The sequence below is a fragment of the Melospiza georgiana genome, chromosome 1, assembly GCF_028018845.1.
Source record: "Melospiza georgiana isolate bMelGeo1 chromosome 1, bMelGeo1.pri, whole genome shotgun sequence".
In the NCBI taxonomy this organism is placed as follows: domain Eukaryota; kingdom Metazoa; phylum Chordata; class Aves; order Passeriformes; family Passerellidae; genus Melospiza; species Melospiza georgiana.
In genome coordinates, this window is record NC_080430.1 from 120,188,145 (window position 1) to 120,210,358 (window position 22,214).

General features: G+C 43.4%; 2 protein-coding genes across 2 annotated transcripts; both read left to right on the plus strand.

The window, feature by feature from the left end:
* Window positions 1-286: 286 nt before the first annotated feature.
* On the plus strand, window positions 287-1,775 carry RRS1 (ribosome biogenesis regulator 1 homolog). The gene has a single exon (XM_058033144.1). The coding sequence runs from the start codon at window positions 317-319 to the stop codon at window positions 1,403-1,405; it is 1,089 nt and encodes a 362-aa protein (XP_057889127.1). The 5' UTR covers window positions 287-316; the 3' UTR covers window positions 1,406-1,775.
* A 2,456-nt stretch (window positions 1,776-4,231) lies between these two features.
* Window positions 4,232-22,214, plus strand: ADHFE1 (alcohol dehydrogenase iron containing 1). Its single transcript, XM_058033131.1, has 14 exons — window positions 4,232-4,295; window positions 4,601-4,638; window positions 7,488-7,531; window positions 7,701-7,754; window positions 8,904-9,058; window positions 9,229-9,425; window positions 9,835-9,912; window positions 11,071-11,176; window positions 12,431-12,583; window positions 13,711-13,809; window positions 14,755-14,833; window positions 14,974-15,070; window positions 18,255-18,412; window positions 21,960-22,214. Exons 1-14 carry the CDS (start codon window positions 4,240-4,242, stop codon window positions 22,041-22,043), a joined length of 1,398 nt encoding a protein of 465 aa, XP_057889114.1. The 5' UTR covers window positions 4,232-4,239; the 3' UTR covers window positions 22,044-22,214.

Consider the following 22,214-nt stretch of genomic DNA (forward strand, 5'->3'; position numbering starts at 1 on the left):
GGGGGGTGCTTTTTCACGGCGCGGGTGAAACGCCCGGGCGGGCGAGTCCTCTGGCACACCGGGGCTCCCCAGGCACAACCGGGGGTATCTAGCACAGCGGGGGTCCCCGGTCGCACCGCGGGTGCGGCAGCCGCGGGCCGGGTTGCGAGGAGCCACGGCTCCCCCTGGCGGGCTGGCAGGACGGGACTACATCTCCCGGCGGGCCTTGCGCTCGTCCCGCCGTCGGGGCGCGGCAGTTCCGGCGCGCTGACCCGGCGGAGCTTTGCCGGGCTCCGGGGCAGCGGCGGCGGCGCCGCTCGCACGTGGAACCGCTGCCATGGCGGCCGTGCGGGTGGAGGCGGTGCTGGCGGCCGCCGAGGAGCAGGAGGCGGAGAAGCGGCGGAGCATCACGGTGGAAAAGGAGCTGGAGCTGGAGTACGACCTGGGCAATTTGTTGGCCGTGGACCGCAACCCCCCTCCGGCGGCGGCGCTGCACGGGGCCGGCCCGCGGCGGGAGGCGCTGCTGCGGGCGCTGGCCCGCGACAACACGCAGCTGCTCGTGTCCCGGCTCTGGGAGCTGCCGGCCGAGCGCGCCGGCGGCGCCGGGGGCCCGCTGGTGGCGCAGCTGCCCGAGCCCACGTTCCGCCTGCCGCGGGAGAAGCCGGCGCCGAAGCCGCGGCCGCCGACGCGCTGGGAGCAGTTCGCGCGGCTGAAGGGCATCCGCCGCAAGAAGAAAACCTCGCTGGTGTGGGACGAGCAGGCCAAGGAGTGGCGGCGGCGCTGGGGCTACAAGCGGGCGGGCGGAGACCCGTCCCGCGCCTGGCTGGCGGAGGTGCCGGCGGGCGCCGACCCCGAGGAGGACCAGTTCGCCCGGCTGCGGCGGGAGAAGCGGGAGCGGGTGGCTCGGAACGAGCTGAACCGGCTGCGCAACCTGGCCCGAGCCCACCGCGCCGGCAGCGCCGTGCCCGCCGCGCCCCTGCACCCCACCGGGCACCAGGACCGCGACGAGCTGCGGCGGGTGGCCCAGGTGGCCCGCGTCTCCACCGCCTCGCTCGGCCGCTTCCAGCCGCGCCTGCCCAAGGAGCCCGCGGAGCCGCCGTCCCGCAGCGGCGGCAAGAAGCGCCGCTTCCAGCCGCTGCTGGGCAACCTGGCGGCCGAGCGCAGCCGGCAGCTGGAGCTGCTGCGGGACATGGGCAGCAAGAAGCCGGTGCTCGACATCACCCGCGCCGTCAACAAGCAGCTGCGGCAGGAGGAAGCCGAGGCGGCCGCTGCCAACAAGGGCAAGAAGCAGTCGCAGCGCGGCAAACGCGGCCGGCGGCAGCAGCGGCCCGGGCGCAGCGGCAAGAAGAGCGGGGCCCGGCGGCAGCCGCAGCAGCAGAAGCCTGCGGGCGGGGGCAGCGGCGGGGGCAGGAGGAAGAAGGCGTGAGGGACAGTGTGCGGCACGGGCTGGGGATGCCCACCGAGGCGTGGGAAGGGACTGTCGCTGCCAGCCTCCTGCCCGGTGCTCTGTTCACACACGTATCTGTCAATAAATGCGTTCTGACATTTCTAAAACATCCCGCGTTTGGCTCTTAGCTGGTAGAGAAGGAGGGCTGTGTTCTCCATCCAAGGGAAATTGGTATCCTGTGAAGGGAGAAGGGTGCCCCGGTTCTCCCCAGGCTGGGGCTGTCACAGTGACTTGTTTCACAGGTAATGTTGCTTCACAATTGCAGCATTTCTGCCAGGACAAAAGCTGAGCAAAGCTGTTTTCAGGCAGCTGGGACGGGACCGCAGATGTGACCTGGAGTTCTGATGAGTAGCAGCCACAGGTGCATTTAAGGATGTGGCTGCTGCTCTCTGCCCTGGGCAAGTGGCCTGATGGTGGGGCTCTTGTTCTATAAGTCATCTTCTGCCGCTCAGCTCTGTGGTATGCAGGTTCAGTTACACAAGGAGCATGCAAACTCACTGTAAGATTTATTGCAGGGCCTAAGAAATTGTACAGATTTTCTGCAGCATTTTGTTGATGAAAAAAGAAAGTCAAAGCTGCCGGACAGCCATTGAGTTTAGCAGAAAAATGTTTGTATTGTACAAGTTAAAACCTAAATTTCTCCCTGTAGTAACGGTGATCCATCATTTTGTAGAAATAATCTTGTTTACCTAGCAGTTTGAGAGCAGGTAGTAGAAATTCTCTCAGACTTTTTCCCATTATTCTTGAGCTTTGTAGTGTCACACGTACACTTGAAATAGAAAAAAGAAAACTCAACTGTCTCAATGTGTGGCATAGCTACAGGGAAGATGCTGTTCCCTGGTAAGAAAATTAGTAAAACAAGTTTCAGTAATCTCAGTTAAATTGGGTTTTCAAACTTTAAAGGTTTTTAGTGGTTAATGATATTGTAATGCCTCATTGCAAGTTTTTGAAAAAGCTGGGTCACTTAAGCAGTTTTCTTCTTGTTCTGTAGCACTTCAGTTAGGATGGCAGCTTCAGTAAAAAGCATCAGAAGGCAAACCCTTTGTGTAGGGGAGCTGCTGAGGGCAGAAGGGGTTTGTACACCTTGGAGCTTGGATAGCATTGATGGACTGACCACTGCCCAGCCTCTGGGCCTTGCACAGGGTGTGTTCTTTGCCTCTCTAGTGCTTCTTGCCCATGTGCTGAGCTGTCTGCAGCACTGCAGGCTGCTTTGGACCTGTCAGTGGCAGGAATGGTCTTGTGGGCACAACCCTTTGTTATCAATAGAGACATTCCAGACCTCTGGTCGTCCAGGCATTTCCATAGGGCACACCTTGAACATGCTCAGCCAGAGAGAAGGGCTCTTTTCCCATACAAATACGTGATGAGAGTTCTGTGCTGCTCAAAAGGCTGCTGGTCAGTTTTCTCCACCAAAATCCGATGAAGTGTGTTCATCTCCAGCAGCAAAGTGGTCACCTGAGCAGAGGTGTGGGTGCTCCAGTGGTGTTGCCACTTTCTGGCTCTCACAAGTGAATAAAGGTTTTGCAGCTTCATGTAGGGGCCTGGGCAGGTCACTAACCTTTCCTAAGATCAGCACCTTGCAAAATTGTCAGTTTTAGGCTCATCTGATTTGCTCATAGAATCATTGAATTATGTGGGATGGAAGGGACCTTAAAGATCATCTAGTAAGACACAAAGAGAATGCAAAGGCAAAGCATTTATATCTGTTACATTAGAAAACTTAAGCTTTTTTGTCAGAATCCAATGTTTCCTTTGCTCAGTACTGGTGTACTACTGTGCAGGCAGCTAAGCAGCATAGCTTACAGCTTGAAAATTTGGTTACAAAATTTTACTCCATCCTGCACTGTAATTTACTATGATTTCACAGAATTACAGAATTGTCATGGTTGGAAGGGATCTCTGGGGATATTTTGTCCAAGGCCCCTGCCAAGGCAGGGTCACCTAGGGCAGGTGACACAGGAACATTTCTAGGTGGATTTTGAATGTCTCCAGAGAGGGAGACTTGCAATACAACACGAAATGAATGACACTCACACTCTGAGATGTCCAAGACCAAAAAGGGGCAGTTTATTTCCAAACTCTGATATTTATAGAACTTCAAAAGTGACTATGGATTGGAGGATAAAATTGCCACCTCTCCAGCCACACTGGTCCAACCAACAATCCATCAATTCTCTTCCAGAAAGAAATGCAAAACAATCATTATTTACATGAAAAGTGCGTGAGAAACTCCATTACAACAATGTAAACATCAGAAGGCTTAGAAGAACTTACAAGAACAGGGTGACAGGAGACTCCACGACCTCCCTGGGCAGCCTGTTCCAGTGCTCTGCCGCCCTCAGTGTGAAGAAATCCCTCATGCTGAGGTGAAGCTCCTTGTGTTTTAGTTTAGATCATTCCTCCTTGTCCTGTCACTGGGCACAACTGAAGAGTCAGAAAAGTATTTCACTTAATTTCAGGAGCATGGGGGGTTTTTTATTATTTTCACTTTGCAATTCCATAACTTTCAATATTTTTTTGTGACAAATACACAACAAGCACTCAGTCCTAATTAGATTTTAGTCGCTCTTCACTGGCATTCTGTGCTGGTTTAGCAAGCGGATTTTGCTTCCCTTAGAACAGGCCTGAGTTGGATGTTGACAACGCTGTCCTTAGGGCCGTGGGCTGGGGGTGCTGAATGGGACACTTGTCGCCTGACCCAGCGAGTCCCTGTGCCAGGGACTGTCCCGGGCTGTCCCGGGAGGAGGCGCTGCCGCCGGCCCGGCCCCGGCCCCGTCCCGGGCCCCGTTCCCGGCCGTCCCCAGATCCGGGCGATGGCGGCGGGGCGGGAGCGGGTGTCCCACCTGCTGCGGCAGCTGGAGCGGGCGGCGTGAGTGCGGCGGGAAGGGGCGCGGGGGTCCCTCACGGGGGTCCCTGCCGGGGGTCCTTCACGGGATCCCTCACGGTGTCCCTCACGGTGTCCCTCCTGGTGTCCCTCCCGGGGCCGGGCCCGCGGCTGGGACGCGAAAAGCGGCGGCCGCTCCGCCCCTGCGGACCCTCCTGCTGCACACCGGCGGGCTCAGCTGCAGGCCCGTGGAAGGGGCGCCCACACGAGGCTTTTAGGACGTAAAGCTTTAGTTTTCTGCTTTAATTTTCCTCTTTTTAACCATACCTTTTTTTAAACATTTTAACTAGTTGTCGGTGCCCGAGCCATGGCCACACTTATTCCCAAGGTAAGACTTAATTTGTTTCTCAAAAATAATTCTGTAGGAGGCCGTGGCCCTGCAGAGGGCTGTATGTATCCATGCAAGGTGGGCAGAGGGTGCAGGTAACAGCTGGGAAGGAACAATCTGAAGGAGAAGGTAAACAACCTGTTATTTTGCAGCTGTACAGTGCTAGTGGTTATTGTTGCAGAGAGTCACTGCTCCCACATGTAAAAAACACCAATCACTTGTTTTTAAAATTTTAAAAGTTTAATAGTAATAAAATGGTTATAAAAATAGTAATACAATTAGACCAATAATAATTTGGACAAATTGAATTAGGACAATATGAGACAAGAGAGACAAAGAGTTACGGACGTCCGGGTACCTTTTTCTGGGCAGTACGAGCCTGAAAAAGGACTCCCGTTAACAAAGGATTAACCCTTATAAACAATAACCTGTTGCATATTCATTGACTTCATACATGATGCATAAATTCCATTCAAATACAAGATTCTGTCTGGTCATCATCAGCTTCTTCCTCTGAATCCTAACAGCGCCTTCAAGGCAGGAAGAAGTTCATTTCTTCTAATAAGAGGGCAATAAATTCCTTTTCTCTGAAAGATTTAGGTGTCCTGTGGCTGCTATCTCGCTGCAAGTCCTTTCTTTTAAAAAAGTATCCTACATAGCATAGTTTCTATTTTAACATTTTTTTATAACCTAAAACTATATTTAGCACACTACTTAAGAGAATTAATACAGCATTACTTTCTAACAAAACACATATAATATTCACTTTAATATTTGCAAAAAGCCAATCATAAAAGATGCATTTTTCACACACATAAACCACAGTTACTGCTTCCTGTCCCCTCCCTCCCCATACCATGGGGCCAGTTGATCTGGACTTTGCTCTGACTGTCATCACCTGAACCATCTCAACTTTCGATCTGCTTTTGGATACACACGTGTTGCACCAGAAAAGAAGCAGGAAGATATGGATAAAAAGTAGCCTTTCACAAAGTTGTGTGTTGGCCTGGGAAATAAAATCTCCACAGGCTTTTTATACAGTCAGCCCCAAGAACACAGCTCACTTAAGGCAGGATTGTGGACTGTGAGCAGGGGAGCTGTGCTGACTTACCCCAGTCACCCTAGGAGGAGCTTCTGTTTGCATGGGCTGTAGGGAGGCTAGGAGATTAATTATCTGCCAGTCTCCAGATTGTTGGTTAGTCTCCAGATCCACTTAATATTAGTGGTTTGAGCCATAATTTTGGTAATGTGTAACTCTAAGTAGCATGGTTTCACATGCTTAGAACACTTCCTAAAGAATTGACATTGTCATTTTACATACGGAAAAGCTTTTTATATGTTCAGATACTTGTTTTGCCCAAGACGATCCATACAGAAGACAATAGTGCAGCTGAGAAATAGAATTTCGTTCTTTTGCTTGTCTGCTTGATGACCTGCTCAGTCAATTTAAACTAAGCTCTTGCTAAACTGAAGCCTGAGTTAATAACCCTCTCTGAAAGTTTTAGGCAGCAATAGAGTCTATAGCATAGCAAGATGATATCAATTCAGTAAATCTCTAAATTATGGGAAATTATTGAACAGTGACTATAGCTGAAAAAACCCTAACTTCTTTGGTTTTTTTAGTACAGTTTTTGAACTCGGTAAAATTCACCCTGAAAGTTAAGTTTGTTTCAAGAATGTAACAGCAGGGTGTCTATTGTACTATCAGAAAGCAAGAGAGTAAATGGTTTGGACTTGTCCTTAGCCTGTCAAATTAATGACTGAAAGTACAGCAGAGTCCAGCTCCAGGAGAGGTCAAACATGTACAGCCTGGCAAGAGGTGGCAGTGAAAGAGCTGATAGCAGCTGGCCTGTGCTTGAATAGAAAGTACATAAAGGGCTTTAATACATCTATCTGTTGCTGCTGTGGGTCAGTGCTTCAGTGCACCCCAGCGTGTCTGCAAGCCTCATTATCATGGTGTCACTCATTGGATCGGAATCCAAATTGTGTATTTTCAATTAATATAGCAGACATAAGGCATGCCTGCAGCAGGAAGAGCAGAGTGCCTTGCTTGGTGTTTTCTTGGAGAAGAATGGGCAATTTCAGTTGATGCAGTTTGCTTCACTCTGTGGCAAAATCAGAATATGCCAGAAATTGGGTTTTGTGATAATCCATGCAAAAATGGCATGGCAGAGAGAAGCTATGACTGAAATACTGTCCTTATAAATATCTTCTAATTAAAGTTAATATTAATACACTGACTCTTATTTATTATTAGCAGTGCACGTGGTAATTTTCTAGCAAATAACTCTGTTTCACCTGCACGTTCAGGACTAGGCAGAAGTAAAAAGAAGTGTAAACACCTGTTAGTATTGCTCCCATGCATACATAAGGAGTTCTTTATCCAGGTGCATAAAGATGATGTCTCATGAATTTGTCTTTGTTCCAAAGGTTACCATGTAGCCCCTATGCATTTCTAGCACCTCTCAGCTTGTATGTAGCAGCCTGAAGCTCTACACAAACACAGTTCTACTTTTTTATGTGCTGTTCTGCTCTTTGTAGACTGCAAACAAACTCTCATACAACCCTCCTGCTAATTTATTCAGTTTTTATAAAAAATACTTAATTCTTGAAAAAACTTGAAAAACTCACTTGTTTTGTTGAATTATATGAGTCAGATCAAGTACTTGGATCGTTAATGTCATGAACAGCAAGAAGTGAAATGGGTGACTGTTATCCAGACAAGTTGAGATGACGTGTGGAAATATGTTAGTGATTCTAAAATCAAGGGAATCTGTCAACTCTAGAGCTGAGAAACAGAATGAAATAAGTTATTTTTTCCTAATTGCACTGTTTTATTTCCATTCCAGTTCCTGAACGGCCCACCCTGGGGAGTACAGACTATGCATTTGAGGTAGATTTAATAATAAAATATGTTTCATTTAAAAGCTGTACAAACAATGCTTCTTGACAAATATGGCACTTAACAAATATTTGCATTATCAAATATTTATATTTTACTTTGAATGAGTAGGGCCAGATGGCATTTTTGTTGAGAGAAAGAAATGTTCTTTTTTTTATAGATGGCCATTTCAAATATCCGATATGGAGAAGGAGTCACAAAAGAGATTGGCATGGTAAGCTGCTATGGTGTGAGTCCATCCCTGGTAAAAAGTTATTTTCTGAAGGGCTGCCAGTGCTATCAATCCACTTAATAAAGGAAAGCTTATATATGGTGTGATCCAATGCATCAATGCACAAAGGTTGGAGCACATTGTTGGTTGAAGAACAGAAGCCTGGTGTATCTGTGAGGCTGTGGTGTATGAAATGCAGCTCAGGGGAAAATTGGGTCATTGGTACTTTGCTACAAATAGGCAATGCTTTTCTCTGACCGGGAATTTAATTCAGAAATTAAATCCTGCTGACTCACCAGGATTTTCTCAAGATCGCTTTCATCTTTCTAGCTCTCATTAACTCAATCAGAGACTTTCTAATAAATTAGCTAGATATTCATTCAGCTCTCAGCTTGCCCTGTGTAAGTGTAGAATTTCTGTTTCAGCAGTGGGAGATGGTTCACCTGAGTACATTGTTCCAATGTGCTTTTATCACTGCCTTTTTTCATTAATCATTTTTCCTCATTTTTGGCATTTCTAGCATTAATAGATCTCTCTTTTATTTGAAAATTTGTGAAGTAAAATTATAGCCAGACAGTAAATGAAATTAGACAGAACCTGTCTTTAAACAGCACTAGAATAATTTATACGTATTGTATAGCTATTGTGACAACTTACCAAAGGTTAGGATGTAGCATTTTTCTTCTTTTTGCCACCTCATTTTGATTTTTCATCAATAAATAAATATCCAGTATTACATTTTCAATATTTTAATGCTGTGCTTTGGTAGGCAGCTAATGGAGACAGTCTGTGAAAAGGCCTTTTTTATTCTCACAGGAACTTAGGAAAAAATATTTTTAAAAATGTTTTGTATGTGACTATAGTATAAAGTAGTTCCATGTGGTTCAACAACTTTAGTTTTCTTCTATCTTAAGACTTCAACGATATAAATCTGGCAGCTTTAAATTTTATTCTGCTTTCTCTATTCTACATGTGTGTGGTTAATGCTCTTTTTCTTCAGCTGATATGGTTTTAAAAATTTTGCAATAACCAACTATTTTTTAAGTCAGGGGTTTATTGTTATCAAATGGTTCAGTTGATTTGGATTAGTGTTTAAATAGTGATGTGTATGATTTTATACTCATTGTTTGGTTTTTTGATTTATTATTGTAGGACCTGCAGAATCTTGGTGCTAGAAGAGTTTGTTTGATGACAGATAAAAACCTCTCCAGACTCCCTCCTGTAAATGCAGTATTGAACTCCTTGGCAAAATATGGTATAAACTTTCAAGTATATGATAATGTCCGTGTGGAGCCAACAGACCAAAGGTACAATTTACTTCTGACAGTGCATTTCCCCAAGTAGTGCCTAGGCATTTACAGGACTTCATATGGCTTTTTAAACCCCTCCTTGTGGCCTGCATGCTGGTATTAATAGTTAGTTTCCCTGTGAACTGATTTTATCCTGACTAATTGGAAAATCTTTCTTGTGTCCTAAGTTTCCTGGATGCCATCCAATTTGCTAAAAAGGGAGAGTTTGATGCCTATGTTGCTGTTGGAGGTGGCTCTGTGATGGACACCTGCAAAGCTGCCAACCTGTATGCAGCCAGCCCTTCAGCAGAATTCCTGGATTATGTCAATGCTCCTATTGGGAAAGGGAAGCCGGTCACTGTGCCCCTCAAGCCACTCATTGCAGGTAAAGCATGAGGAGAGTGTTTGGAGAGTTGGGACCAGGGGAAGGTGAGGCATTCTACACTCCCTGATATTTCTACTGAAATCAGTTTACTGTGGCTGTTTCAGCTTCCTTTGGGCTAACTTCTCCTCTAGTTGTATTCAGCAGCCGTTTTGCTGTTTAATTCAGTGGAGGTAAAGTCAGAGGTTTTATCCTTACTTTGTCTTGTTTAGCTCAGCTAGACTCCTTTACTGAGAAAAGAGATCAAAGTAGCAGTTTCCCTTTCATCTCTTGGCTTTGGATCAGGGATACCTCCAAGATTTCCTGGGCCCTGTATTTTGGGTGGTGTTACTATTGTGGTTTTATTATTTAAATTGCAGTATTATATATTTCTTATTATTTGTTGTTTGTTATCTCCATTCTTGCTTTTAAGTTCCTACGACATCTGGCACTGGAAGTGAAACCACTGGTGTTGCCATTTTTGACTTCAAAGAACTAAAAGTTAAAACCGGTGAGGTTTTGGTGCTTTGTTTTGGGGTTTTTTTGTTTGTTTTGTGGAGGTTTCTGTGTGTTATTCAAGACAATTGCTTTTCCCATGTCTTTGTTATTTCCCTGCCTTGAAAGGAAAGGATGCTGCATGTCATTTCAGGTGTCATTTTGTTTGATTCAACAGCCACAGGCAAATTTTAAAAGCTTAAAGGTTTCCTCCTTGAATTAAATTTATATAATATTAACATAATGAAATACCTATGTAATACAGTGGATTATAGTTTGAAGGCAAAACAGGAAACTAAAATCTTTCAAGTCCTTAAATGGCAGAAAATGTTAATTGCAAAGGAAATTTCTACTTATATTCAGGGTCAACCAACTGTTCCTTATTTCCTCTGTATTTTTCTTTCTACTTTTAAGACTTCTGCTTCTTTGTTGTGTAATTGCAACCAAATGTTCCTTTTCCTGACTTTGGAAACCTCAGGCCTGGGATGCTGTGCAAGTGAGGGACACTGTCTTCCTTTGGCCTTTTCATCCCTGGCAAATAAAGATTAAGGCTAAAATGTCATCTTGAGCTTCACAGCTGCTTAAGGTTTTGCTTCTAAACATGTGGATTTTATACACCACACAGTCTGCAGAACTCAGGACCCAGATGGGTGTGCTAAGGAGACAATAGCTCAAGAGATTTCTAGTCTATACGTAGTCAATCAGTCTGTCTGTCTGTCTGTCTGTCTCAGAGCTCCATCTTTGTGCCCTTAACCGAAATACAAGGGCATGGTTATTACAGATGCTGAAGACAGCAATTGGCAATAACAATTGATTGCAGGTACAAACCAGTTTTGCCTTCTGCCTGTCCACGGAAGACACAAATCTAAGAATACTGCAGATGCCACAGGCATCTTGCAAGGCTGCTCAGGGAGGGTTGCAAACAGAGAGAGAATGTTGTCTGGTAAAATCCACTTCAGGCAAAAGCCTCAAATCATGTAACTCTTTTAGAGAGACTTCATCATCAGTTTACATTCATAAATACTCCCTATCCTCCCGTCTCTCTCTTTGCTTTCATGTTCATAGTTTCAAATATTTTTCCCTCCTTATTGTTGTGTTTTGAACATTAAGCTCATCTTGTGCTATTTTGTTGCAAAACATCTTTAACTGATTTTCCTCCCTTTGCACATTACAGGTATTGCTTCAAGAGCCATTAAGCCCACGTTGGGCCTCATTGATCCTTTACACACACTGTCTATGCCTGAACGAATAGTGGCCAACAGTGGCTTTGATGTGCTTTGGTGAGTTTCTGCATAGGCTGCCACTTGAATTTATTTAAATTTTGTATTTTTACTGTGATGATTGTAGAAAAAATGTATTTTGAGAGCACAAGAGGATGATCTTTTTTTCTGTTTGCTGTTCTTGTTAAGGTGAGCTGTGTCAGACTTTCCTCTTCCTTAGTTTCACTGCCTCCCTCAGAATGTATGGAAACAAAACCTGCATTTGCAGAAATTTGAATGCTTTTGCAGTGCACTGGAGAAACTCTTTGCTTGCAGAATAGCTGTTGTCAGGGAAGAGAGTCCAAGTGTCCCTTTTTTGGGGATCATGGAGATAGATGATGAATCACAATTGTAATAGCATTTATCATAAATCACAGACATGGCAGGGAATAGAGAATAAAAATTTCTAACAAAAGCCATGATGTGTCAATAAAAATTCATAAAAGCTTGTGAGGTACTAGCAGGTCTTCACCCAGCTATGGTCATCTGGGAACCAACCTCATGGTTGGTTTTGTGCCAGGTGAAAAGTTTGCTTTTCACCTGGCACAAAATTTTATCCATCTCAAACCAGCAGCTTAACTGCACAAAATGCATTGGCATTTATTTTTGGAGAGCCAGAGCTTACTTTTCTTCTGGGTGCTATGTATATTAGAGTATTAGATATGTAATGAAACTGTGACTTCTCAAGTGTGATGAAGGACTCTGGCCTGCAATGTCTGTAATGGAAAAAAGGCAGTTGTTCATCAATGAAAATGGTTTGTCTGTAGTTTTGTTCATCTTAATGGAGCCATGTAGGCAGTGCCCCTTTTTTATGTGGTCAGATTCATTAATGTCTGGGAGATGAGACTATTGGCAGTTCCACTTAGCTTAAATATCATACCCATCTTTTTTCAAGGTCAGTACTTCTAAAAGAAAAGTACCCCATGAAGTTTCCAGTGCTAAAGTCTCTTATGGTTCCTGTCCTACAAAAAGGAAAAGCACTCATTGCACATGCACAGCCCTCTTTGGTGAAAAACACTACAGGTGCTGGTGCTTTTAGCAGGTGTGAGCTGATAGAAAGGGACCGTGTTTAGATTGCCTTCTCTGTGTGTGTGTGGGAGAGGAGGTGCTCTGGAGTTGCTGGCCCAGCATTCTCCCACTGTCTGTGAGATTGTATTTCTTGTTTCAGCACCTGTTGGTTACCAGAAATAAAAAAGAACCTGCATTCAAAGGACAGCAGGGCAGTGACAGGGAGCTCTCTCCCTTAAGTAATTGATTTCTCCATCTTTCTGTCAGCCATGCCCTGGAGTCGTACACTGCTCTCCCTTACCACCAGCGCAGCCCCTGCCCCTCCAACCCCATCGAGCGCCCCGCCTACCAAGGCAGCAACCCCGTCAGCGACGTCTGGGCTCTGCACGCTCTGAGAATTGTCGCTAAGTACCTGAAAAGGTAACACACTTAACAGCCATCCCCCCTGCAGGGTGCTCAGTACACAGTGCCCCAAAGGGCAGGCCTGCAAGAATGGGAATTTTAGGCTAGGATGAGGCAGGCTGCAACATTAAGCTTTTGTTTTCTACCCTAGATTTTTCTTAAATAAAGCAAAATATTTTTCAGATAAAATTCAAAATTTCAGATAAAATTTGGATTAGTAGTTTGTCTTGAGGAGGTACCTTTTTAATGTCTATGTGAATCTGTTCTTGAAGTCCTCAGTTAAAGGTATTTCAAGCTGTTCAGTTAATATGGGAGGAGAATTTACTTTTCTTTTTTTTAAGAATCTCCTTTCTATGACAGTATAAGGGGAATATGTAACAAACTGAATAAAACACTTCTGTGGCCTTCAGTGTAAATTAAGATATGCACTTATGAATGTGCAAAAGTATGCATTTATTGCAAGCCTGCTCATTCTTAGAAGACCTTCAGTTTAGAATAGGTATTGCCTTAGCTGGGAGTTGGTGTTGATCCCTGACAATAAAGTTTCAGCCTCTTTACAGCTTTTGCATCCCTTGTGCACTTCTATTAAAAATCAATGTGGGCTTTTTTTGAAAAATCTTTTTACAGTACCTAGTGAGTCAAAATAGTTGGGTTTTGTTCCTTTGGAATCTATTAATGAGACGTTTTCTCCTTACTGTCAAACTGCACAAGGATCCTGAGACACAGGAAGCCAGGGAATCCTGTCTTCTTCCACAGGTGGTGGAGTCTAGAGCGCCACCTAATGAGATGGTGAGAAAACTGGAGTGATCCTGGAGCCATACACAGAATTACCATAGATTCTAACTGGAATTTTTTAATTCACTACTGAATTGAATATGGTTAAATTCACTCTATTTACTTGTTTTTTGGAAAAGTGAAAGAAAGCTTGCCCTTCACTGAACCAGTATGATCTACATAAGTGACCCAGATGCAGGCTTGTTCTTTTATCGAAGCGTGACTTGATTCCATTTCCACCATTTTAATCTCAGCTTATCTTTTAGATTTTTTGTGTATCTGCCCATAAAGAAGCCCTCTCTCCCTTCTCCCTCCTGAATCACCAATCTGTTTGTGAATTCATTGGTACCATTTGCCTCCATGGTGCACAGAGCCATCAGAAACCCTGAAGACCGTGAAGCAAGAGCCAACATGCACCTGGCAAGTGCTTTTGCTGGGATTGGCTTTGGCAATGCTGGTGTCCATCTCTGGTGAGTACAGAGAAATAGTAACCCCATCTGAGGTCAGCTTACAGCTAGTGTTTGTTTCAGATTGTCAAAGATGTTGCTGCCCTTGTTGCTGTAAGTAGAGTAAGGGATTGTAGCCTGGCCTGTGATGCTGAAGAACCTGTGTGTTGTGACAAACTGATGGGCTCCTGTCATTTATGAGTGTAAGGATTGTGTGTTCTTGGGCTGTGATACTCAAAACCAGTCACGTGAAAATTACAAAACACAGCCTTCTTTACCTTCCTTGGTAGCAAAAACAAGAGTAAAAATGTCAATGACATTTAAAATGTAAGATTCCATGCCAGCTGTTCTGCAGTGAGACAGCAATGATGTCATCTTGAGTTTTTCCTGAACTGATAGAATTATCTGTAAGCTTGTCTGTGGGATAGGCAATCAGCAGTCTGAAATGAGCTGTAATTAATATTGCAAGGCAATATAGTTTCATTTGGATGAAAATATCACAGAAGCAAAGCCTAGAAGTGAATTGCGTACAGAAGTTATTAGCAGTCATTCTCTTCAGAGACCTTCCTTTCATTCCTTTTCTTTGAGCAAGTCTACTTTTATAATTATATCTTAAAATTAAAGTTTCTTTTTTTCAGACAGTGTGAACACATAGGTATGCAGACTATGATACTTTTGGCATATTTACATTACTTTAGGAACTGAAGATCTTTCAGTTCAGTCAGTGAAGTAATATAACTTCACCCTCACAAAGTAAGGAGGTACTGTTTTTTTCCAGCTAGGTCCCTGAGGTGCAGAGGGATGAGGGTTTTCTGTACCTAATATCCACATCATACCTGTCAATGCCTTCTGAGAATCTGTACTGAAGAGACTTGCATACTGAAAACTGACCACAGAAGGGACTGAACACAAATTTTCCAAATACCAGGAGAGCTGCCCTAACCACTCTCTCTCTGCTCTCTGTTCCAGCCATGGAATGTCTTACCCTATTTCTGGTTTGGTGAAAACTTACAAACCAAAGGATTATAATGTGGATCACTCTTTAGTGGTAAAACTCGTTTATTTTTGGGTTCTTAATATACATTTCAAATATGTTATCTATCATTAATGAGCATTAAAGTCCATTGAAGTTAAAAGTACATGTCCTGTTGATGTGTTTTATTCTTTTTTTTTAAATTTTTTCCCCAGCCTCATGGCCTTTCTGTGGTGCTGACATCCCCAGCAGTGTTTGCTTTCACAGCACAGATACATCCTGAACGTCACTTAGAAGCTGCAGAGATTCTAGGTAGGAACCTCTGTGGGTACAGTTCTAGTATACAAGTGGAAATCTTTCCAAAGTGACATTTTGGGATTGAAAAAAACTGTGTGCAAGCAATTGTCATTGGTTGTTGGGAGGGGTTTAAGTTTAGAAAACAAGATTGTGGAATCAGATGTCATGCAAATCAGATAGAATAATGCTGAATTTTGATATTGAATGATGTGATTAGAGGAGCAAGCTGGAGAAATCTGATTCTTGGCCAGAAAAGTGGACAGCTGAAATTAACTGGAGGTCTGTTGGAAATCAAACAAGAGTAGCTGTGATTGGCACAACTCTTGTCACTTTATGAAGAGTAATAACTACAAAGTGAACCAGTACTCAGGGGGCATTTGTTGGCTAAAAGGAAGTATTTTCCCCAACAAATTCCCTGCTGTGGCAGTGATTTAGAACAGTGATATTTTGAATCACTCCTGCTCTTTTTTCTATGGCACACAGCTGTGGGTTTTGGTCTTTCTAATGTAGGCCTAAGCTTGTCTGTAGGTGTTGGAATTTCTCAGTGGCTGATGCCAAGGGAAAGCTTTTCCTGGAGTTGCTCTTCTGTGAACACATATGAAATGGCTGAAAAGAGATTAATGAACAAATTGGCCTTTTCTGCTTTTTAGCAGAATAAAAGTAAATGCTGCAAGCTGACAGCTTATTTAAAGGTTATTTTGTCATACAGTGCCTTGTTATGCTACAGCCCATCACCAAAGGGTGTCCTTAGACTGTGTAATAAACCAGCTTCCAGTGATGTAGTCTCAGAGCTGTGAGCAGTCTAGCTGTGACAGCATGGCTCTGCACTGAGCTAATTTATTTGTCTAAGGTCAGGGGCTTTGCCTGCACTAAGTTTTGTGTTGTGGCTACACTGCTGCTAAAACACATGCTGGCCAAGGAGCAGGCACAGCCACATGCACAGCAGTGCAGGGAGTGGAGAAAAAGTGGTTAGGTCAACTCTCCTGGTATTTGGAAAATTTGTGTTCAGTCCCTTGTATGGTCAGCCTTCTGTATGCAAGTCACAGCAGTCCAGTCACATGTATGACTTGCTTGTGTAAGTAATCTCAAAGCAGTGGGGATCTCAAGAAGAATGGGACTTTAATATAGACATTTTATAGTATTTTATATATAGTATAAATATATACTATTTTATAGTATTTTATATATTTTATGTACATTTATTTTATAGTATTTTATAGAGGGTGTCAAACAACATGGTCAGAAAAACTACATTGGGTGAAAGTTCTGTTTATTTCATAAAGAGTCTGAGGTTGTTCAGGTTTCCTCTAATGTATGCTGTCCTGCCTATGTTCAAGACAAAACACAAACTCAGCTGGAGTCATATACTGAGCTAATAAATATCTGTGTTCCTACAGCAATAACAGACAACTAAAATTTTTTGAACAAAATGTGTCTGGATAACTGGTCAGCACAGCATATCAGAAATTTTCAGCTCTGGCTCTTGATTTTAGAACAAGTGACTGAAGAGCAATTCCGTTAGGTTTTGTGGTATTAACTTCTGCCATAAATTCTATCTCTAAAAGTTTTGTTAGTTTTCTCAGTAGAAATTTTAACTACGTCATTGTGTGCCTTGCTGGAAAGGGATTCTGCTGAAAACATGTCACATGGGATTGAATTTATTAATTCCCATCTGGGGTGTTTACTTCTGAGTCCACTCCAGAGTCCAACTGACTACAGTAGCTGATTCAAATCTGTCGTGTTGCCAAATGCAATGACTAAGAAGGTATTTTATGACATGAAGCAGATTACTAAATAGTTATGTTGTGTGTATGTACAGCTGTGAATTTGGGTACAGCCAGAAAAAGCCTAATACCTCCCTGGGTGGATTCTTAGACAGTTGAAATAGGTGTGCATGTGGCCAGAGATTTTCTAAGAGCAATTAAAGACTGGTGAATCTTTTAAGCTGAGCAAAAAGAAAGTACTAGAACTATAGTAATATTTTAAAACTGGCAACCACATTTACTGCCATATTTTATCCTCCTCCCTTTCCCTTTTACTTTACCATCTGAAGATAGAGGGTTTATGTCTTTTTGCTGTGGAGTTACCCCTCCACAGCAAAACCCAGGATAAACTCAGACTTCATGGCATAGCCCCAATAGCACAAGAGTTTGTTACAAGACTCTCTCATATCTTATTTATCAGCTTTTCCCAGACATTATTTATTACATTAGTGCCAGCCTTACTACCTGAATATCTGAGCTCTTCAACTGAGCTTGCAGGTCTCCTGTTCAGTTAACTCCCTTTGAATGTTACACTGAGCTGTGTGAGGATCACAGAATATATTTTTCCTGTAGCTATGTGTTGCTGTTACTCATCTCTCAGTGTGGCACTTGGACCTAACATAGTTCTGCTGTAACATCACTAAGGTTACACAGAGAACCAATTTAGCTCGGGTTACTTTGAAAGAAATCATATGGAGGAACTTGGGTCTCCTGTTTGGACATACTTTTATTATTACTTTTAAGTAAGTCCTGAACATTCATTGAAGAAGGGAACATGAGCTATTCTGTAAGAAATATTTCTAATCTTTCATTTTGTATTGGTGCTTTCATTACTGTTCAGTAGTTGTTTCAAAGAGAGCAGTTCCTCCTCTTCAGTTCTACAGTACCCTACACAAGTCAGCACATATTAAAACAGCAATAAATTTAGAATTTACTCAGCATGCTGAACACTGCCCTGCTGTCTCCTGCCTTTTTCAGCCCTCATGCTGTGGTCCTCTCTGTCAATGTGTAATTGAACAGAACAGTCCTCTAGATGTCAGCAAACTCAAGGCCTTAAAATGAAGTTAGCATTTGGCACACTGTCCATACAAATAAATACCAGTGATGTTCATGCATTAGCTGCTTTCCTCCCAGCAGTTAGTCAGACTAAAAAGTGCTTCTCCCTGTGAGCACAGAGGGAAAGGAAGTTAACCTCATGTGGCAGTTAGTCTTTCTGGCAGCAGTGAACGTGCCTCTGATCTTGTTTTATTCCACCTTTCACAAACCATTCCAACTGTAAAATGAGGACTGATTCCTCTTTTTACTTCATGTTGCTTTTAGGGCAGTGGCTGTTATGTATGGATATGTATTCAGCTGATATTATGATTAAATTAAGTCCAGGACAGGCTTCCTCTGCTCTCTCCACCCTACAGTCAAGGCATTATGTCTTATTTTAGGAGCTGACATCCGCACTGCCAGAATCAAAGATGCTGGGCTTATTTTGGCAGACACACTCCGGAAATTCCTATTTGATCTGAATGTTGATGATGGCTTGGCTGCAATTGGTTATTCCAAAGCAGACATCCCTGCATTAGTCAAAGGCACTCTGCCTCAGGTAAGACAGAGAGCAAAACAGTTTTTCTTGTCAAATAAAATAGAACAGATTTGGGAAAAAAAAAAAACAGAAGTCTTCTTTTCCAGAATTATTTCTATTCCTGCATGAAAACTATTTGAATGGAGAAAATTATGGATAGTCAACTGTATATTGTTTCACTCCACAGCTTAGGTTTTTCTTTTCAATAGGCTGGAGTGCATGCTGCAGTTTTCACATGGATACAGAAAGAAAGGGCTAAGTGTTTGGTCTGGGTTTTTTTTAATGTTACAGTTTTTAAAAAGAGGATGTTTTTCATAGGCCTGTGATCTTTGTAGTAGATACTGCTTTTTTCATAACTACCTCTCTTTAATTATGTGTGCAGGTGGTCTATAGATAAAGCCTTAATACCAAGTGCTATCTGGTAAGAATGATCAAACTCACTTTGCATTAAACTTTCCATATTGAGAAGTTGCATTTTTCTTCGCAGATGGCTTTTTTGTTCCATTGACCCCCATCAGAATTTGAAATAAGGTCCCCTGGGATGATATAGATTAAACTTGTAATGCCCTTTATTGTTTCAGTGCCCACAAAGACGCTGCAAAAAGCAACACACCACTCTTAAAGCAAAATCCAGAGTCTTCCTTGTAAAAAAACAGTTTGATTCATATGCTATGGACCTAGTATTTGTTCCCACCAAGTTGCAAGGGAAATATTACTATGGAGAAAGTGAAAATTGTTCAGGCCAAAAGGTTATTCACTTTTTACAGCAGATCCTGTATAGTTCTTCTCACTCATAAATCTCAGAGCACCTTAGAGCAGTTACATTAACAGTAAATATTAGTATTCCTATTTTATACCTGAAATAGTGACACAAAGGTACAACTACTTAGGATCACACACAACAGCAGTGGCAAAGCCAGGAAGAAAACTAAGGTCTCTGAGCACCCATGAAGTAGGTTATGCCTGTGCCTTGTTATGGGGCATTTGGAGGGTTTGTTTTGATAAACATATTTATTTAAAACAATCATTGAATGCAAGTTTTGCTTAGCTGGAGAAGGGTTCTTCACCAAAAGATGTTGAAGGGTTTTTCTGTCTTCTTATGGCATTGGTGATTCATTGTACTGTGTAAAATGAGATGATCTAATAGTTTCCCAGCCCTTATTTTTTGGTATGAGATGTAACATGATGCAAATGTATCAGTGTTCCTTAACAATCTGTTAGTAACCATGGGTTAATCCATACAGTTTATTTTTTGGTATAATTCTTTTGCTTTTCGTCTTGCAGTAGGTTTGCTTTGTAATAGAGCAATGGCCCATTCACATCAGACAAGCAATGTGGTGCAGTGGTGATGGCACTAAAAAGTTTGCCAAGTATGTTCCATGCCATGAAGTGCAGGCTGCAGGGAAAAATGTAATCTGACTGTTGGGATTTGGGGTGGGAGCTCTGCTGGGACAGACTTGAAGTTAAAACAGAATTTTATTTCCCTTCCTAAGTAAGGCTGTTGAAATTGGTCTTGTTTACAGACAGCAGTTATTCTAGCAAAGAGGATTCTGTCTCAAAGTTCAAGGTGGCTAGGTGGTGGCATTTGAGAGGAGATGGGGGCACTGAAAATAAGAGATTGTGGAAGAGCTGTTCTCTGTCCTCCCACCCCCTGCAGACATCCCAGAGGCAGCTCCAGTGGGGCTGAGGCAGTGATGAGTCCGGAGCTGCTGGGTTTGGCACAGGGCCAGGATGCACTGAGTCAGACTGAGGGAGCCAGGGCCTCGATGTCTGGGCACCAGCAAAGATCAGCAAGCTTGTGCAGAGGTAGTGATGGTGCCTCTGTGTCCAGGCACACGGGAGGAGCTCCATTTGCAGCCTTCTGTCGCCAGAGCTGGGAAATGCTCCAGTCTGTCAGGCTGTCAGGCTGGCTGTCTCCTGTCACCTGGTGTGATTTTACAGATAAATCTGGACATCTCAGTGCACAGAGCTGCAAAACTGGCTTTGGCCCAGACAGTCCTAATATGTTGAATTTATGAATACTTGAGCACTGTGTTATTATATTTTGCATATTATGAGTCTGAAAAAAACAACACACTATTGCCCTAGTGCTGTTTGAATTTTCCATTTGGTTTCAAAACTGCATAGAAGAATCTCAGTCTTCTCTTTGGCTGGATCTCTGTGAGTAGCAGCACTGGTGTCAGCAGTGGGGAGAGAGGTACCACCATTTTAGTGCCACTTGTGAATCTTCTGTAGGTAAAATTATACACAGAGAGCTGCACTTCTCAGACTCCTCACAAGCCATGCTAACCATGATTATGAGCTGTGAATACCTCCCAGCTGACTTCTCACCACTGTTTCACCTTGATTTGGCAGTGTGGTGGCCTGGCTTGCTGTGTGACCACATCCAGCCTGCCACAGTCGCGTCCCACGGGCCGGGGGAAGTGTGCGGCTGCAGCCCTGTGCTGTGGCATCGCCCTGCTTCCAGGGGGCTCAGCTGAGCCTCCTGCCCAGGCAGGGCACTGGGGAGCCCCTTCCCCTGCACCCCACTCCCTGCCTCAGGCAAGGACCTCAGCAAATGATATCCACTGTCCACATGTGAAAAAAAGGGGGAACTGTAAAGCTGGAGGGCAGCACCTTCCACAAGGGAGATGTTGAAACAGGTTGCAGCAGAGAAAACTCTCTTGCTAAAACACATTTCATCTAAAGATAATGTGTTCCTAATGTGGGCCTGGACTCTGTCTTTGCAGACATCTCTAACTCTCTCCAGTATTTCAGTAAAAGTTAAAATCATTGGTTGTTGAAAACATGAAAGTTCTAATCATGACCAGTATGAGTACACTGATGTTGGGCCCTTTCAGCTGGATGTTCCTGCAGTAACTGGGTACCTACACTAATGCAGCTCCTCATCCTCACTAGCACAGGGCTTTTCTCAATTGCAGCCCCTGCCTTGGTGCTTATTTTGTCAAGCAGAGCCCTGAAGCACATACCTGAGTTTCATTGCAGTCACTGGGGCTGTAGCACCTGCACATTCTGTTGAATCAGTGTCCAAATGAAGACTAACCACAATTCCTTTGTATTCTGACTCTGAGGTGTGGGGCTGTTTATTAAGATACTCTTCCTTTGCTGTGTCTTTTTTTCAGAGTCTGACTTACAGGTGCTGTTTATTCTCCCCATCTACAGCAGCTCCTGGCCCTTGGGAGGTGTAGTATTTTGAAAGTCTTGGTCCCTAAAACTCCAACTCCTAGTTCAGTGCTGAAAAACTAATTTTAAAATGGACCATATTCTCAGGATAATGTCCTCCAGTGTACTGACATCTGTGATGTAGAAGGCCCATGTTTGCTGTGCTTGACTCAGAAACTGAACAGCATTCTGGTCTTGCTTCTGTGTATTTAATTACAGGGAATTTTAGCTTATGTGTTCTTGAAAGTACTGTACAGTTGATGATGCTTCAATTTAATTACTTGATTACTTATTTTTTCAAAGCTTTGTTATTCTCTGTGAAGGAATACAGAGGCATGTAGTTCACCTACTGTTGATTAATTTTATTGGTATCCATTTATAATTCAGTTTTTCTTTCATCTTGCAGGAGAGAGTGACTAAACTATCACCACGTCCCCAAACAGAAGAAGACTTATCTGCTCTCTTTGAGGCTTCCATGAAACTTTATTAGCTTAAACATGTTCTGGAAGTGTGGTCTATTCTAACAGAGAGGTAGTTTCTCATAGATACGGGACTGGATTTGTTTAGAGCATGGAAGAATTTGGGTAACTTTGACTTCTGTTCCATTGTACACTGCCAAAAGGTCACGTAATTCATCTTTAACTAAACACTGCTTTGAAGT